General features: G+C 39.5%; 1 protein-coding gene across 3 annotated transcripts in view; it reads left to right on the top strand.

Moving 5' to 3' along the window:
• Nucleotides 1–18,561, top strand: part of Col14a1 (collagen type XIV alpha 1 chain) — a 167,833-nt gene that overhangs the window by 69,039 nt on the left and 80,233 nt on the right. For 2 of the 3 annotated variants that reach the window (XM_042673143.1, XM_042673146.1), the window contains exons 18-22: nt 236–387; nt 6,006–6,135; nt 8,204–8,326; nt 8,493–8,642; nt 12,478–12,594. In XM_042673143.1, coding sequence (XP_042529077.1) covers nt 236–387; nt 6,006–6,135; nt 8,204–8,326; nt 8,493–8,642; nt 12,478–12,594 — 672 coding nt within the window. The remainder of the gene's footprint in view (nt 1–235; nt 388–6,005; nt 6,136–8,203; nt 8,327–8,492; nt 8,643–12,477; nt 12,595–18,561) is intronic. The other variant, XM_042673144.1, reaches the window with a different exon arrangement.

The following is an 18,561-nucleotide window of genomic DNA, read 5'->3' as shown; positions in this document are numbered from 1 at the left end:
TGGTCTTGTCTTGAAAGCATCTCTTAAATCCATTTTTGCTTGTTATCATTTTTGTGCATTGATTCCCTCCTTCCCCTTACATCTAACCACTACAATGAGTTCTTCCTGCTTTGTGTGGGTCCTCATCACAGAGCCACATTAGATGATGCTTATTGTCTCTCTATAAAGTCTCTGTGGGCCATTTAGGACTACGATAGGTTAAAAGTGCTTTAATCCTTGGTTGTGTTTGTTCCAGTTCTCCAGACAGGAATCAGAAACCTGGTGGTAGATGATGAAACCACTTCTAGCCTGCGGGTAACATGGGACATTTCTGACAGCAGTGTGGAGCAGTTTAGGGTGACCTACATGACAGCTCAAGGGGACCCCATGGAAGAAGTGGTAGGCACGGTCTGTATAAATGCAGCTGACCAGAAACTCTACAGACTTTCCTTGTAGCTCATGAGGCCATTTCCAGGGATGACTGCAAGCTTTGCTGCTTACTGCTTGGTGATGCTACCATCTTTAGAAATTAATGGTCTTGGTCAGTTGGAACTTTGCTCTTGGTGGATGGATGACTTTTCAACCTCTAAAGCTTGCTCTATACCCAGTTTGCTTCAAGCTGATCAAGCCTCTGGACCATACTTCTAACAATACTTCTTCTTTCTTGCCCATCTGATAGCGCACAAAAATTGGGTCAAAAAGAGCATTAGGTGCTGTAGCATCTGCATTCAGTTTCAGCTGTCAGAGACTGAGATGCCAGAGGCTTACTGGAACCTGTAATTTTGAGACCCTCCTGAACAAAAAAACTAGATCCTTTCTTAACACCAACAAAACTATTCCCATCTCACAAACGAATCAATCCAAAACAAGACAAAAGGTTACTATACTGTAAATATCTATGTATACATATGAAAAGGTTTGACATAGTATTAAACTTTTCCTTGGGAATCTGATGGAAAGTTTTAAAGTAAGGCATGCATGAGAGGTCTTATTTAGCTGGAATGTTCCTAACAATAGATCGGCTGTGAACAAAAAGTAGATTTAGATTTTTGAGTAGATTTAGAGTTATTTCTCATTCATTCTTAATCATGGGTGTCTTTCCTCAGAGATTTAGATGTTTATATGTTGAGTATTTTTAAGTTGTTTTAGCTATATTTCTACATGGCAAAGCTAGTCATCTCCCAGTGTTTTCTTACTTTATACCAGATCGTTCCTTTTAGTCTGGAACCTAAGTTGTCTCCCAGATATATGCCTGGTTAGACCAGGTTGCTCTAGCTTTCAGCCAGAAGGTACTGTCTGTCTATCTATTGTGTCTTGGCGTATACTTTATTTATAGTTCCTATTTGCTTGCCTTTTTCTATTCTTTGACACTTTCGGAAAGAAGTCTCCAAAATTCAATATTGCCCCAAAATAACACTATCCTTTCTTACTTACAAAACCTTTGATGGAAAATCACTTTTATTGAACTGCATAAGTAAGCGATTATCTAAAAGCAAAATTCTAAGTGTCTAAGTGATAGGGAGCTATCTTAGGACACAAGCCTATCCATAGCTCTTCTGTGGTGAGGGTCAGCAGGTTCATGAGATTTGTCTGAGAGTATTCTAGAGAAAGTGAATGGACATTTGAACAAAGTAGATGGAAGCCAAGTGCTGGCAGCTTAAACCGGTAATCCTAGCTACTCAGTAGGCTAAGATCTGAGGATTGAGGTTTGAAGCCAGCCCAGACGGACAAATCTGCGAGACTCTCATTTCTAATTAAGCAGCAGAAACTTGATGTGAGGTGTGGCTCAAATTGTAGAATACCAGCCTTGAGTAAAGAAGCCAAATGAGAGTTCAAGCCTCAGTACTGGCACACCCCCGGCAGGACAAAATAGATTTAATTTACTCTGACCATGTATTTCAAAGGCTTCATAATTAGCAATTTGGCAAAATGAAAATGCTGCTTAAGTATGGCTATTAAATATGTAATTTGGACATTTTATTTTCCTACAATTACACTATTGTACTTTAGTTCTCAAGAATGAGATCCGTAGAGACTTTATAGTACAAGGAGATTTAGTTTTGATTTCTGTTTCTTCACTCTTTCCAAGAAACACATGAAGCCCGTTGGTGAATTAGTCCTGCTTGTGTAGCAAGGTTAACAATTTAATCTCATGCATGCACTTGTTAAACTGTGCAAGGTAAAATAATAATAATATTTTCTTTGAGTTGTTTTTAGATAATTTTCCCTTTGCTTGTTTCTTTCAATTCACACTGTTTATGTTTGAAACACTTGGACACCTAGCTAAGGGAAACTAAGATCAGAGGTCTTAGTCTGCCCAGGTTAAACAAACCTTTAATGAAAATGAAAAATATTGACAAATTTACTGTGCAGACATGATTCTTCTTTGCTATTTAAAAGAAAGCGCTGTGGAATTCTTTAAATGTCAAATTTCTTTAGTAGATTTAAGTTAAGTTAGGTTTGTGTACATAAATTAAAGGCCCTTTCTCAAAATAGGATTGAGATTATATCTGTGTTTTGTCAAGTGTTACTGCTATGCAAGTGTAATGTGTTGTTATTGGACAATAGAATGTGGCATACATCTAAGTTCAGAGTACAAAATTAATACAGAACTGTTAGTGCAGACCTATGCCAAAATTCAAAGGTCTTGTAATTACATGGACCAAATGACATCTTAAAATTAAAATGTATGTCTAGGAAAGATAGATGGCTAGTGCACCTAAATTCAGGAAAGGGCATTTGCCCAGATAAGATACATGTCTCTCTTACTATCTTTCTAAATTTTTCTTGATTATTATTTCAAGAAGGAAAGAGTAAAAGTATTGAAGTTGGAGAATAACTTCATGCCAGTGCTTGGTATGAAGTTGCATTTCTGAAAAAATCAAATCAAATCATGAAATTCACTGGCAATGTTTGTATTACATTTAGTCATGAACATCTTTTATAAATTTGTTTGTAAACCAAACAGAACAAGAGAATTAAATTTATTTTACCCATAAATGCATGTGAATTATTAACGTGTTGTCTATGCATAATCAAATCTATCAAACATTTCCAAATAATTGAACTGTTAGAATAAAACTACTTGCCATATATTTCACAAGGATTCAGAGCTTTCCAATTTATGTGCACAAAGCTGGACAAGATTCTAGACTTTCTAGAGCTGACACGTCAGAAGTGTTACTCAGGCTTGAATTCTGAGTTATAAAGAAATTTCTAGAGTATGGTGACTCAACGTGTGGCTCAGTCTCCTGCAGGACAGATTCACATTTTAAGCTTTAAAAAAACATTGAGAGAAATTTGACATTGCTGCAACAATCAAATCACGCCACGTTTCTAGCAGTTTTGTGGTGTTTTATACAAACGTCAGCCTGCAATAATTGGAATTAAAATAACAAACTGCTCCTACTTCAATCCATCATCACCGTTTGTGAGGCGCTGTCTGAAACAGAAGTTCATGAGATGGAAATGAAATGAGGTGCTTGCAATTCATCTTCAACTTCAGGGCAAAGCTTGTGCCTGTGATCCAGGCAGCTCTGAAAGATCGGGGTGATTGCATAGCAAGACTGACATTGCATTTCTTTCTTTCCTTTGTGCCAGACCCGAAGCTTAAAACTCAGGGTCTTGGGTTCTGTCTGTCAACTTTTTCGGTCAAGGCTAACACTGTATCACTTGAGCCACAACTTTACTTCTGGCTTTTTGGTGGTTAATTGAAGAAAAAATTGTCATGAACTTTTCTGCTCTGGAGATCTTCAGATCTCAGCCTCTAGAGTAGCCACAATCATAAGCATGAGCCACCTGATATAAAGTTGCATTTCTAAAAAAAATTAAAAAAACAACATTTACTGGCAATGTTTGTGTTCCATTTAGTCACGAACATCTTTTATAGATCTGTTTCATAAATGAAAAAGTACCATCTGCTATGACCAGCAGCATTTATTTTTAGTTAGACTGCTTTATTGTATTTGTTTATTTTTTTCACTCTATTTTGCTTCAACAGGCAGAAAGTACTTGGCCCACCCTAGAAAAGATTTCCATTTTATTCTTGGAAATGAACACCAGTAGTGTGAATACCACAAGTTTGTGTTGTGTACTCATGTTGAGTAGCCAACAAGAGTTTTAATAGCTGGGTGCTGGTGGTTCACACCTGTCATCCTAGCTACCCAGGAGGCTAAGATCTGAGGATCATAGTTCAAAGCCAGTCTAGGCAAGCAAGTCAGTGAGACTCTTATCTCCAATTAACCACCAGAAAACTGGAAGTGGCTCTGTGGCTCACGTGGTAGAGCACTAGCCTTGAGCTGAAGAGCTGAGGGACAGCGCCCAGGCCCAGAGTTCAAGCCCATGAAAAAAGAGTTATAGTAAAGCCTGGACTAGATTCTTGGAGTTTCAATATGGCCCCTTGACTGGGCTCTGTGGGCCTCAGTTTCCCCATCTGTAAAGGACCTTAATGATACTCCTGACTACGAAATGTTGTGGAGATGACGATGATGAAAGTGTGATGGACGAGTGAGAGATATTATTATGACTTTCTGATAAGAGAAACAAGTGCCATGTTTCAGTACTCCCCAGGCTATCTTTGAGTGCCAGACCATGGGCTTCTCAGCCTGAGACATGACCTTATTTAAGGAGCATCTACATGGGTGGTTTGCTAGACAGACAGCTTAGGATGAACACTGCAGCTCTGTGCTCCATTGGAGTTAAATTTAAGAAAAAAAAAATACCCTGAAGGAAATTACACTGACAGTGTAATGCAAGTCAGGGCAACCTCAGCTCTTCCTCATGTCCTGATTGCCAGGGTTGTCTAACTCACCCTGGAATAAAGCAGATTTCTGGGTTTAAGTCAGAACAATCCTGTACATTTCAGTGTCTTCTCCTGTGAGGAGCAGAGTTATATTTATAAAATCAGCGAATCCAGACTTCCTTTTTCATATAAAAATGATTGCCTTTCTAGAGTTTTGCAATATCTTAGTAACAGCCATTTTTCGGTTCAACGCGAGGCTTTCTAGGGTTCATCCCATGATTTATGGGTTCATCTCAAAGGAGGCAGCTCCGCCCTTGACTTGCTGGCAATACCTAGGCCTGGAAAATGGAACATGCTCTCCAGCTATTTCAGTCTTGTGCCTCTGTTAAGTCCATTTGGGTCAGTTCTTACATCCTAGCATTTCCCCCAGCTGTGATTAGATTCCTAATGGTCCTGAGACGTTCTAGCTCCTACTGCAGCACGAGGGGGGGGGGGTGTGCTCTGTGGTCTCAGCCTTGCAAGCTGGCTCCTTTCCTGGTCCTCAGCATCCTCCCGCGGACCCCAGGGCTTACCAGCCATGAGGGTGCACGCTGGTGGAGCGGCTTTTGTGTTGCTCTGCTCTTTTTCTCCCCCCCCCCCCCCCACAGTCTTTTACACACAGACAGATGGTGGCTCCAGATTGTGGAAGACAGCTCTTTTCAGAAATAAAATGGCTGCAGTGATTTTTATTTTTTGAAGTGTTGTCAGCAAATACGTTTCAATTTGGAAATCTTGGCTCTTGAAGCCTGGCTCTGTTTCTCTTGGCTGGCATCCATTCTTTCCAATTGAAAGGGTGAAACATGGGGGGTCAGGCTATCTCTAAGGGAGGAAAGCAGGGGAGGCCGGATTTGTAAGACAATAGTGCACATCAGAGCAGCACTGATAAACAGCAATCTGGGTTATAGAATGAACATTCTGGTCCATAAACACTTGCTAGCTCACCAGGGCATTACCCTCTTCTTCTGGAAATGTTATCCATGTTGAAAAGACGTTGAGAGATGAGTTCCCCTGACAGTCTATGAGTTTCAAACTTAAACCTTCTGTACTTGCAATGATAAACACAGGGTGACTAGGCAGGACCCATCAGAGAGAAACGCTTTTGCATGAACGCCTGTTCTTTTCTCATCACTCCTCAAACGTATCTCCTTTCCGATCACATCAAAACATCTACAGTCGGGCTGCATGGGCGGGACAGTGGGAGCAGAGGCTCTGACTGGGTCTGTGGTTTCTTTGCATTTCTATTCAGGTCATGGTGCCTGGCAGCCAGAACAGTATCCTCCTGAAGTCTCTGCTTCCAGATATGGAATACAAAGTCACAGTGACACCTCTCTACACCGACAGAGAGGGGGTCAGCGTCTCCGCTCCTGGAAAAACCTGTAAGTGAAGCTTTCTTCCTTTGGATTCTAGGTGTCTCATGAATTGGAACCACTCATATTCAAAGCACAGTGCTGTGTGCTATAAAGAACAAAAGGTATTAATAGGAGACCAAAATCTGTCAACTTGCGGGACTTTGGGCAAGTTGTTTAAATGACTATGGACTTCAGTTGTCTTTTTCCGTCAAAAAGCTGTCTTGACAAAAGAAAATCTTTCTCCTCCAGTGTCTGATTTGTCAAAAATTCTGATGATGAACACAGTGGATGCTGCAGTCTACTTTCTGTATATCTCACAGGTTTTAACAATCCCCACCTCTCTGGGCCTCACCTGGAGCAATGCACTAGTCTCTGGGGTCTTCCTTCAACCACAGTTGCTGTCCTCTGTTCTCAAAGAAGCCTGAGGGGCTTTACAAACCATCCACATGACCTCAAATCACTGCCAGCCATTAAAATCCTGCAGTCCAAAGTCCTGATTCTACTCAGTTGGGCAAAACTGGGCAAATCAGCATCATGTCCTCATTTAACAGTGCTGGCCTGTGTCTCTACTCTGGTACCCATGCTACTTGTGCCCTGACACAGACTCCAATCAAGGCCAAGCCTGCCCTGCCTAGAGTCTTCTGAGCCCTCAGAGTTGCCATAGTGACTGCCTCAGCATCCACGACGAAGAGAAGAAGGGAGAAGAGGAATGCGGCTGGGGAGTTTCCAGCTTTCCCCTTCATTTTTCTAGAACGTTGGCATCTTGAATTGATCTCATACACCGGATCACTGAATTTATTGTATGCATTTGGAGACAGTGTATGTGTTGAGATGTCAATGTATAGTAACATCTGGTTTTGTTCTATGCATTGTGGATTCTGGCTAGTTGTTGGTATTTTTGCTGCTAAATAAGCATTTGAAAGCCACAAACTTAAGCAGAAATTAAAGATGAAAATCAAGCATTATTATTATTTTTTTTGGGGGGGGGTCCGGTTGTGGAGCCTGAACTCTGGGCCTGGTCGCTGTCCCTTAGCTCTTCAGCTCAAGGCTAGCGCTCTACCACTTGAGCCACAGTGCCACTTCCGGCTTTTTTCTTTTTGCTTATGTGGTGCTGAGGAATCGAACCCAGGGCCTCATGCATGCAAGGCAAGCACTCTACTGCTGAGCCGCCTCCTCAACCCCTCAAGCATTATTTGACCCAAATAAAAACTTAGAAATATAGCCTCAAACTCATGACAGAAGTGCCATTACCTATAACAATCTCTTGAGTGGTAAAAATTGTTTTCTACTGTAGTCGATTAGCTACTGTAGCTGAGTGGTCAACACAATTGAGCCTATCGATAATAAAGTGGTGATGATAAGATCTTTCAAGATGAAGAATAGTATATAAAGTCCTTCATATAAATGACCAATGTGTCTATAAAAATTGACAGTGTTACAAATCTTCAAACAATATAATTAATTAGGATAAAGAAGAAAGCAAGGAATCATCAGATTTTTACCTCCGAGAATAATCATGTTCACAAGGTGTGAGAAGCAGACTTTGATATCTGTGGAACAGAATGGTGCATAGAGAGAAATTTTTAATAAATATTGCTCATTTATTTTTCCCTTAAAATTAGTTGAAGAGAAACAAACTGACACGACTCTTAAGAGCCTTTGGATTTCAGATAAAACTTTACTCGGAGAGAAATTTTTGAAATATTTAATATCGAAAATAATCAAAGTCACAAAGGCTTTGTGCTTCATTGAACTTCCACTTAGGAATGTGGTTGACCTTGTGGGAGCTATCCTAGATTCTGTCATAAAGAAGAAAACGATATAGCAAGGCACCAAGTGGCATACGCCTGTAATCCTAGCTAATTAGGAAGCTGAGATCTCAGGATCTCAGCTTGAAGCCAGTTTAGGCAGGAAAGTCCATGAGACTTTTATCTCTGATGAACTACTAGAAATGCAGGTGGTAGGTAGGATACCAGCCTTGAGTGAAAAAGCTAAGCAAGAATGAGAGGCTGAGTTTAAGCTCTGAAACCCACACCAAAAAAATAAGGAAATCACATTAAGTCCCTATTTTTTTTTCCTTTTCTCTTCTGCTCAGTGCCATCCTCTGGTCCCCAAAATCTGAGAGTCTCAGAAGAATGGTATAACCGGCTGCGTATCACATGGGATCCCCCAGCTGGTCCTGTAAAGGGCTACAGGATTGTCTACAAACCTGTCAGTGGTAAGTATCGGTCAGGAACCCCAGTGGGGTCCTACCATATATGTATCCGACTCTGTATGTGTGTACTCAGATTGTACTTAGGCCCTGCAATGGGGAGGCAAGCCCGAGAGCCAGTCCTTGCGTTTCCATTTTCTGTCGTCACTTCACTATGTACTTTCTTCTCTAGTTCCTGGCCCTACACTGGAAACTTTTGTGGGTGCTGACGTTAACACCATTTTGATCACGAACCTCCTCAGTGGCATGGACTACAATGTGAAGATATTTGCCTCCCAGGCCGAAGGCTTCAGCGATGCTCTGTCAGGCCTGGTAAAAACATGTAAGATTCCCCTGCACTAGCCTCAGTCCCACAGGTGGCTTTGCTGTTTGCTTTTTCCCTGTGACTTGTAACTCAACCCTTGCGTTAATGCCAGCGGTTGGCTTTCCTTGTCCTCAGCATTGCCCATTCTGGATGGTGTTTCATGGAAAGAAAGGTGTGTGCTTTCCTCCGGGTGGTACAGAGCCCTAGTTGGCAAGTGGCTGTCAGCAGCTGGCATTCAGATAGGCTTGGTGGTTGCAGATGGGATTTCCTTCTGGAAAGTTGTTGTTGGCATTGGTCAAATTAGGAGAAAATTTCCAGATAGTCTGTAGCCTGACCTGGCCAGTGCCAGACAAAGTTGGGCCAGGGAAAAGGCGGTGCTTTTCAATGCCATTGCTTCTCCTTCATGTGCATGCATGCATGTGCACGTGCACGTGCGTGTGTGCGCATGTGTGCGCACACACACACATCCTGTTAGCTCAAAGTATGTTCTGTACTCTCTTATGGTCCTTCATGCTGTCTGCAATGCCATCTGGGAATTCTCATTAGCATATGGTGTGCCCAGATACCCATGGAGTAACACGATGTTGTCCCACTTCCATGCTACCGAAGTTGGTTGTATAGACTTCCACACCATCTGTCTAACATATTTCTTTAAACTGACTTACAGTTTTGGACGTAAATATTTTTCAAAACCCATATAATTACCATAAACAGAAAATCTGTATTCTAAATAATACATAAGTGGACCCAATTACAAATGGGTTGGTTTTGTGCTAATTAAAGTGCCCTGGTGCTATCTCCAATCTGTGTGCCATTCTTGAGAGTGATAATTGTGTGGTAATCAAAAGAATACAACTTAAGTGTGTTCCTTGTTAGCTATAGCCCTGGGCAAATTACTTAACTCTTCCCAGCCCAGGTTTTCTCAACATTAAAATGAAGACAATAGTGCTTTATGGCAATCATTGTGAAGATAAAGGAGAACTATATATACACACACACACACACACACACACACACACACACACACACACACACACACACACACACACACACACACACACAGCATAGACAGAGCTAACCCTCAATGAATAACCACTATTATTATTGCAATAATCAAGGTTTATGCACTTGCCATGTATCTTACCCTCATTTCTAATCAAATAATGAATCTCATAAAACCAGTAGTAGAAAAGAAGGGGGCCTTTATTAAACCAGGCCCCAGACCACCCTGGATTTCTTCTAAGAGTTAGCTCTTTCATTAAAGGAGGTTCTTAAATTCTCTTTTGTAGAATATCTTGGCCGGAGGGGGGGGGTCTTAAAGGCTAGAGACTGCACAAATTCAGCACCAAAAGAGATGGTCCCTGTCTTCAGCCAATGTGGGGAAACCTTAGTTTGTGGTCTGCTGAAGTCACACTGTTCTGGGCACTAAGTATATGCCTCTGTTGTGTTATTACACCAGCTCCCAACCCCTCCTTTGCCTCACCATCCTGTGCTTGCACGCTTTCACACACTCTCTTCTCTCTTCTCTTCTATTTTCCTTGCTGGATTATCCTGTATACACCCTGTCTGTATCACTTCTGTCTTTTTCTTCTTCTCCCCCTCCCCGCCCCAAGTCATGGAGCTTGAACTCAGGGCCCTGGACTCTGTCCCTGAGCTCTTTTGCTCAAGGCTAGTGCTCTACCACTTTGAACCACAGTGCCAGTTTTCTGATAGTTAAATGGAGATAAGAGCCTTGGGGACTTTCCTGCCCAGGCTAGTTTTGTTTTCTGTTTTGTGCATTTCTGATGCAATCCTTCCCATTCTCCCCCTCCCCTCTCTTCCAACCTCGCCCTTCTCCTGATCTGTCTCCAGTGCTGGGGATGGAACCCATTACACAAGTTAGAGGAGCAGTCTACCACTAAGCCACACCCTCAACCCCTCTTTCTTGCCTTTTTCTATTTTCCTTTTCCTGTATCCTTCCCTCTTCTCTCCCTTAACAAATAGATGTTGAAAATTCCAAACATATTTTAAAAGACTGAAGCTGTTATATTGTTTTATAATTTTGTCTTTAAAATAAAAATCAAGTGGGCTCTTTATTACAGATATTTCTCTTCCTCACAAGCAAAATGGCAAATACTCTAATATTTAAAAAAGTTAGAGTGTTTATGTAAGCCATTATTAATTTCCTAAAATAATGGTTACATAAGGTTATTTGTACCATTTTGACAACAACATTATTTAGGCAATTTTATTTTGAGTTAGGTAGAAGAGAGAGACATAAGAGAAAATTATATGGATAGGGCAAGTAAATATTAATTTTCAGCATTTTTACTGTTTAGATTTAATGTTAGGCACCAGGAGCTAACTCCTGTGTAGTCCCTGAAAAGAGAATGTTTTTATTGCTTTCCAAAACACTAATTTTTGTGTCCAGCATTTAAAGATAAATAGAAATCTATGCATTTAAAAAATAATTTGCTTGTATTTATTTATTTATACCCATCCTGGGGCTTGAAGTCAGGGCCTGGGATTTTTGTTTAAGGCTTATGCTCTACAAATTGAGCTTCAGCTTCACCTGCAGCTTTTTTTGGTGTGAATTGGAGATAAGAGTCTCATAGACATTCCTACGTTGGCTGGCTTCAAATCATGATCTCAGTTCTTAGCCTCTTGAGTACCTAGGATTACAGGCATCAGCCACTAGTACTCTACTTGTCTTTCATGTAAAAAAAATTAAAACTATACTCATTCTCAGTTATGTTTTGGTTGATCTTAAAAATTTTGATCGACACACACTCGTATGTATTTGTAGGGCATCATGTCATGCTTTGAGATTTGGATTTGGTAGAATGATCAAATTAGGATAATTGGCCTATCACCTTAAAATTAATCATTTCTAAGGAAGCCGGACAAATACAGTTAGAATACTCCATGTACATATGGTTAAAGGAAGCAGAGGTATGAAAGGAGCATGAAAGGAAGAAACAGACAGACGAAGGAGAATGATCAAGGGATGACTGCGATTCAGAAGCACTGGAAATTATAACCTCCTTCTGTAACCTTTTCAAGTCCAGAAAGAAAAATCATTTTTTTTTGTGGTACACACATTCAAAGTCCTAATGCATTGTTATCAATGGTGCTTATCCAGCCAGGTGATCAAGCACTAGAATCGACTTCTCCTGTCTTCTCTGTAGCTGAGTGCCCACTGTCAATCCTCTCCCCATCACTCTAGTCTCTGGGAGCCTCTACTTCTGTCTTTATGAATCAACCTTGTTAGTGTCTACAGAGGAGTGAGATCACGATGGAATGCCATTTGGCCATTAAAAAGAATGAAGTTCAGTTATTTGCAGTAGCATGGACCAGACACTGGGAGATCAGGGTGGTGGTGGGGAAAGCATTGTGTTAAGTGAAGGAAACCAAGTAACAGTACCCTGTGATCTCACGCAGTGGTGTTTGTGTGGCACTTTTATTGTTGGCGTTGTTCTTCCTTTTTATTTAAATCATGGCTATCTGCACTGGTTAGGTACATATTGTATCTATTCACGCTTTTATTAGAGAAGTATTTTATGTTTGTTGCAGAACTTGTGGAAAGCACACATAAATAACAGAAGAAGAAAACCACCCATTTTGTGTCTGACTTTTTCCCTGTGAACATATACATTCTTTTTCATTTATGAACACCAGACAACTTCACAGATAATGTTTCAGAAAACATCTTCTCCAGTTATGAAATTGTTGACTGTTGTGCACTTTCTGGGGGTTGGAGGATTTCCTCTTCTACCTCTGAGTATGAGAATTTTACCCTAAATTAATTTCAGATATAGGGACATCTGCAGCTCTGTCTGTGCTGTAACCCAGTAATGTTTCTCTGTCATTATAGTGTATTTGGGTGTGACCGATCTCCAAGCCCACCAGATTGAAATGACCAGCTTGTGTGTTGGATGGCAGGTACAGCGTCACGCCACGGCCTACAGGATAGTTCTAGAATCCCTCCAGGGTAAGCACAGTCTCACGTACGTGTATGTCAACTACTTGTGTACTTGATTCTATACAAATTGCTATAGACAATGCATAGCTAAATTAGACAAAAACCCTATTCTGGAAGCCATTTGTATAGTGATAAGTGTTTTAGCACATGGAGAGAGTCAGATTGGTTAATTAAATTTAATTGGTTAATTAAATTTAATTACTTAACTGGTCCAAACCTCCATCTCCCCCAGCTGTTAATAAATACAACCACAGTGCTGTGTAAGGGGTTGCATGAAGCTTCATCTGAGAGACTCTCCAAGGAGAGTGTGCAACAGGAAGTACTTGAGAAATGCGAGCTGCTGTTCACAGCCTGTGAACAGAATTGTGTGGGCAATAATCTTGGCGTCTGCTCCGGGGACATCAGGTTTGAATTTTTTTGAGATAATTGGTGAATAGCAAGTTCTTATTCTGGATTAGGTTATCAGATAGCCAGGTCATCTCATCAGGATCAAGTTTTCCAGCATTACATTTCTTGTGAAATTGTTTCAGAGCAGTCATAAAAATCTCTCCTCATCACCATTAAAAAAAAATCACATTGAGAACAGCAGAAACATCCTGATTTCTCAAAAAAAAAGAATATCTGGAGACTGTTAATGCTTTTCCGTATCAGCATAGACAGCGTTCAGAAAATGAAGCAAAGTAGTGAAAATTAATTTAATTTGATTGGAATAACACTAAAAGAGAAATGTTATTGCATGGGAATGACAGGAAACAGTAGAAAATCCCAAATGAAATGTTTTTCATGTTCCAAACTTGAGTAATAAAAATTTTAAGAATGTAGCCTGTTTTTGTGGGCAATTGATCTTGGTTTCTCCATTTATTTTTATTTTTTAATTAAGTGGATTTTGGAAGTATATGCCTCAAATCTCAGCACTAGGTGCCTAAATCAAGAAGACTATGATACCCTAGCACAAAAAAGTGTCAGAAACAAACATCTTTATTTAAGACTGGATTTTTGTGGCCCCTATTCTTAATAACAACCACACTTAAAAAAAAACACCAAAACCGTGTTGGGTGCTGGTGGCTTATATCTGTAATTCTAGCCACATGGGAGGCTGATGTCTGAGGATCGCAGTTCAAAGGCAGCCCAGTTAGGAAAGTCTGGGAGCTAGCCTTCAGCAAAAAAGAGCTCAGGCACAGTGCCCAGGTCCTGAGTTCAAGCCTCACACTGAAAAAAAATCCCAATCTCACTTTTAGTGTTTTTATCTGTGGTGCTTGGGATTGAACTCAGGATCTTGGGCATGGTAAGCAAGTATTTTACTGAAGTACATTCACTGTCCTTTGCTTGTTTGTTTTTTCATTAATTATTGTAAGTTGTAATTTCTAAACATTTTCCATATGCCCAAATGTAGTTCTAATATATTTAGTATGTTCAGAATGAATGTATTGATAATACATTAATCAATCAATTCAAACATTAGGTTTTCTAAATTCAGTATGTTAGTATTTTTAGAATATATTTTATTGTTATTGTAGAAGTAATGTCCAGAGAGGTGACAGTTACATAAGTCGGGTAATGAGCACATTTCTTTTTGAACCATGTCACCCCCAAGTTGTGGAACTTGCTTTCCACACAGTGTCTAGTGAATATCACTGCTGCATTTGTTTATCTTTTGTCCTACTTTTTCTATGCCTCCCCCGTCCCCTCCCAAAGACAAATAAACACGACAAAAGGAAAAGACAACAAAAACAGCAGCAGCAACAACAAAAATCTTGTTTCCATTTCTTGTAGTTAATTTTATAAAATATTATTTTATATGATCATACGCACATATGAATATCCTCTTTATGTCTTACTGTGTGAATGTCTAGAGACCCGAATAATTTATCATGTCCTAGTGTATTTTTTTAATTGTGAAAATACCATACAGAGGGGTTGCAATTAAATGGGCAAGATAATGAGTACATTTCTTATCAAGCAGTGTTGCCTCCTCCTTTGTTTCCCCTTCCCATCCCTTCCCATCCCGTCCCCCCCCACCTGCTCCCCCCCCCCCCCACCAAAGTTGTAAAGTTTGTTTTTCAGCATAACGACTTGTACATCTCATTGTTGCGATGGGTCCACCTGTATCCCTATATAAACGATTTGTTTTTTCCCTTCCCCTCCACAAATTATACCAACATCAAATACAGTGAAAGCAGGGGTTATACCGTGGGAAAGGGACATACAAAGCAATAAAGAAATAATCTTATAAATATGTTAGAAACAATCACATGAAAGAAAAAAAACATTTGAATACTTATCTTGGGGTTCACTTCCCTAACATCAACTTATCTGACCTTTTCTGCTTGACTCAGACATATACTAGTTATTGCAAATAAGGGAAACCATGGGACCTCGTGTGTTCTTTTTAATCATGTAGTGTATTTACTTGTAGATTTATAGGCACATTCTGTTTACCACAAATTAGGGAAACCATGTAGCTTGTGTTTCTTTGGGCCCAACATCTCTGCTATAAAAGAAATGCAAATCAAAATAGCATTGAGATCCCACCTCACTCAAGTTAGAATGGTCATTTTCAAGAAAACTAACAATATACTGTTGATGGGAATGTAAACTTATTCAACCACTCTGGAAAGCAGGATGGAGGTTCCTCAAAAGACTAAACATAGAGCTTCCCTATGATCCAGCAATTCCTCTCCTGGGTATTTACCCAGTAGACCACACACTAGGCCACACGAAAGCTATCAACACAACCATGTTCATTGCAACATTTATTACCATAGCCAAGATATGGAATCAACCCAGATGCCCTCAGTGGACGAATGGGTCAAGAATATGTGGCATATATACACAATGGAATTCTACTCTTCCATCACAAAAATGATATTGTACCATTAGTAAGGAAATGGAAAGACTTGGAAAAAATATATTAAGTGAAATATGTCCTTGGTGTTTTTCTTTGTTGTTGTTGTTTTGTCGGTTGTGGGGCTTGAACTCTGGGCCTGATGCTGTCCCTCAGTTCTTTAGCTCAAGTCTAGCACTCTACCTCTTGAGCCACAATGCCACTTCCAGTTTTCTGGTAGTTTATTGAAGATAAGAGTTTCATGGACTTTCCTGCCTAGGCTGGCTTTGAACCATGATCCTCAGATCTCAGCCTCCTGAATAGCTAGGATTACAGGTATGAGCCACCAGCGCCCAGCATGCCCTTGGTGTTTTGACACAAGCTACCATGTAGCTCAGGCTAGCCCTGAACTGGCCATATAGTCTAGGCTAGCCTCAAACCCCATGAACCTCCTTCCTCTGTCTGCATGCACTATTATGCCTGACTCATAAATCCCATAGTGGATTTAACCCATAAAGTAGAACACATTGTTTGGGGGCATGTTGAAGTCATTTGTAAATCTGCTTCCTTTAGAATTTGAGCTGAGCTAGGAAGAACATTCTAGAAGAATTTGCCGTCAGTTCCAGCCAAGATAGCCTATGTATAATACAAACCTGACATCAGCTACAAATGTGGAGTGGTAGTTTAATATGGAATAAACATTGAGGAAAAGAAAGTCAGGAAAGCACACATTAGTTTTGTGGTTGTATTAAATATGATTTATGAGATGCTTAAGTAGATGAAAGGTACACTATTAGTTGAGGAATAACTAGAGAACCTTGAGTTATATTTCATATCTTTCTAAATCCCACTTCAGTATAGCAGAGCTGACATTTAATGGTATTCGTTAGGATTTACAATACTAAATATAATTACACTCTTAAACTATTATATGGTATTTTAAATCTTTTATATAACTAAAGAAATTAAAGTAGAGTACCTATAAGTTCTAGTGGATATTCATTGTGTTTTGTAAAAAATTATAACTGTAGCTTGATGAAAAGTTGCATCAAGACTAGCTTTATCAATGGAATTAGTATGACTTTTAAATGTTTTTTCATTCAGTGATTTTAATGTACCATATTTATACAGGAGACTGGAGATTGTTTATCAGCAGATATGGTTAATGTGTCTGATAACACTTATCTGATCATTAAAACCACAATAAGTTCTTTCTGAAGCTAAGATCTTTGTTGGCTAAAAAAATGAGATATATACACATATAAAATATATATAATGAATTTGTATGTATATAGTGATATATATATATATAAATATACATATATGTATAAATGTATGTTTTTATATATGTGTATATATAATTTTCTAATTAATTAACTTATACTCCTTTAGCATTATTCCCAGTCTGTAATAAATAATTCATGGGTCTCTATAGTCTCAATTATTTTAGAATGTTTTAAAGTGTTGTTCAGTTTACTTCTGATTTGAACTTATAACTGAGAAACTTATGATCAAAATTAGCCTATATCTTATTTATCCAGTTTTCTAACTAAAAGATATTTATTAGTAAAGTTTAGGACGGAATGTTTAGTGGGCAAGTGAATGTCAGGGTAGCAGTAGGGATGGGTTTAGATATTATATGATTTGGATCAAGGAATTGTCTTTCTACCCTGTAGTGGGGAAAAATTAGGTGGAGCACCTTTATCTTACAGAGAAATGCAGTCACCATGCTGATTCAAGGAAAGTTTCCACAGTGCTCATTCTCCAGTGGTCAGAGGAGTCCCAGACAGAGTACAAGTGTGTTGACTTTGTAGAATATTCCATTGACAACTGTTGTTGCCTTTCTAGAAAGTTCTGACCTATCCAAGCCAGAAATGGGACCAGATTTCTCCAAGTAGTAGGTTGAAGAAAGCTGTCTCTCATCAACATTTCTGTAGTTTAGTGAGTCACTTTCCAGATTTTTAAAATACACAGTTTCCATGGCTTGATCAGATAGTGTATTTTACTCAGAAGTCAGTACAGAAATCTCTGCTATAAGCAATTTAAAATTACTTTCTTTCAAGTTATTAATGGTAACCAATACCTGCACATTTTCAAGGATTTTGTGAATACATTATCTAGGCTTTGCCATTCAAGTTTGTTTATAAAAGCATAGACAAAGCCGAAGGGTCAAAGTATTAGTTCATATGCTGAGAAGCCCGAAATTGTCTTACTTGAGTCACATCTAGATATGTGAGTTCAAACACTGTCATCGAGATGAAGTCTTGTTCCATCCTTCTGCTTTGCTTTTCTTCGTCTTCCTTCTCTGCCAGGCGCTGTGAGTGAGCCCAGTCTGGTTCAGAATTACATTCTCCCAGCTTCCAGCTTTGAAGGCTTAGTGAAGGAGAGCTTCTTGTTCTCAATGTTCCAAACAGAGATCCAAGAGCTGAGTCATATTGTTCTGGTGTGGGTTACATTGAACTCAGAGCATGAAATGAACTGATTCAGGTGAACCTGGTTGCTTCTATGCGTGTGATCTGGAGGCAAACATGAAGAAGAGTGGAAGGGCTTTTACTCGCCCTAAATCAAGACCAAGAGTGGGATAAAAGGATCCAAACAAAGGAGGATCAGATGCGAGGCAGGCAAAAATAACAGATGTCCTCCATTTATGTAAACATTATGATACTTTTATGGCCAAGAGGAAAATGATTACCAGAAGAAGGTCCTCTTAGGAGAAACTGAAATAAAATTGGTCAGTCAGCCACTTGCCAAGTTCAATGCCAAGTTCACTTGCCATTCAACTTTTGAATGGTCTTGGTAAGTTATTACCCTGAGAGCTCCCTAGTTCATAGCGTTCTTCCAGGTTCTCCTTCTCTACATGAATGTTCAGGTGAGTTGACATCTAAGATTGGGTATGGCAGATCTCTTCAAGTTCTTGTGTCTCTGTGCCATCAAGTTCCAAACACTGTGTTCCTTCCTTCATTCTCCAACCTGATGAACTTTTCTCTTTCTTTCCTTTCTTTCTTTCTTTTCTTTCTTTCTTTCTTTCTTTCTTTCTTTCTTTCTTTCTTTCTTTCTTTCTTTCTTTCTTTCTTTCTTTCTTTCTTTCTTTCTTTCTTTCTTTCTTTCTTTCTTTCTTTCTTTCTTCCTTTTTTTCTTCCTTCCTTCCTCCT

Source organism: Dipodomys spectabilis, unplaced genomic scaffold, assembly GCF_019054845.1.
Source record: "Dipodomys spectabilis isolate Male_0828 unplaced genomic scaffold, ASM1905484v1 ptg000783l, whole genome shotgun sequence".
In the NCBI taxonomy this organism is placed as follows: domain Eukaryota; kingdom Metazoa; phylum Chordata; class Mammalia; order Rodentia; family Heteromyidae; genus Dipodomys; species Dipodomys spectabilis.
Note: the sequence above shows the minus strand (reverse complement) of the source record. Positions and strands in the feature narration are given on the sequence as shown.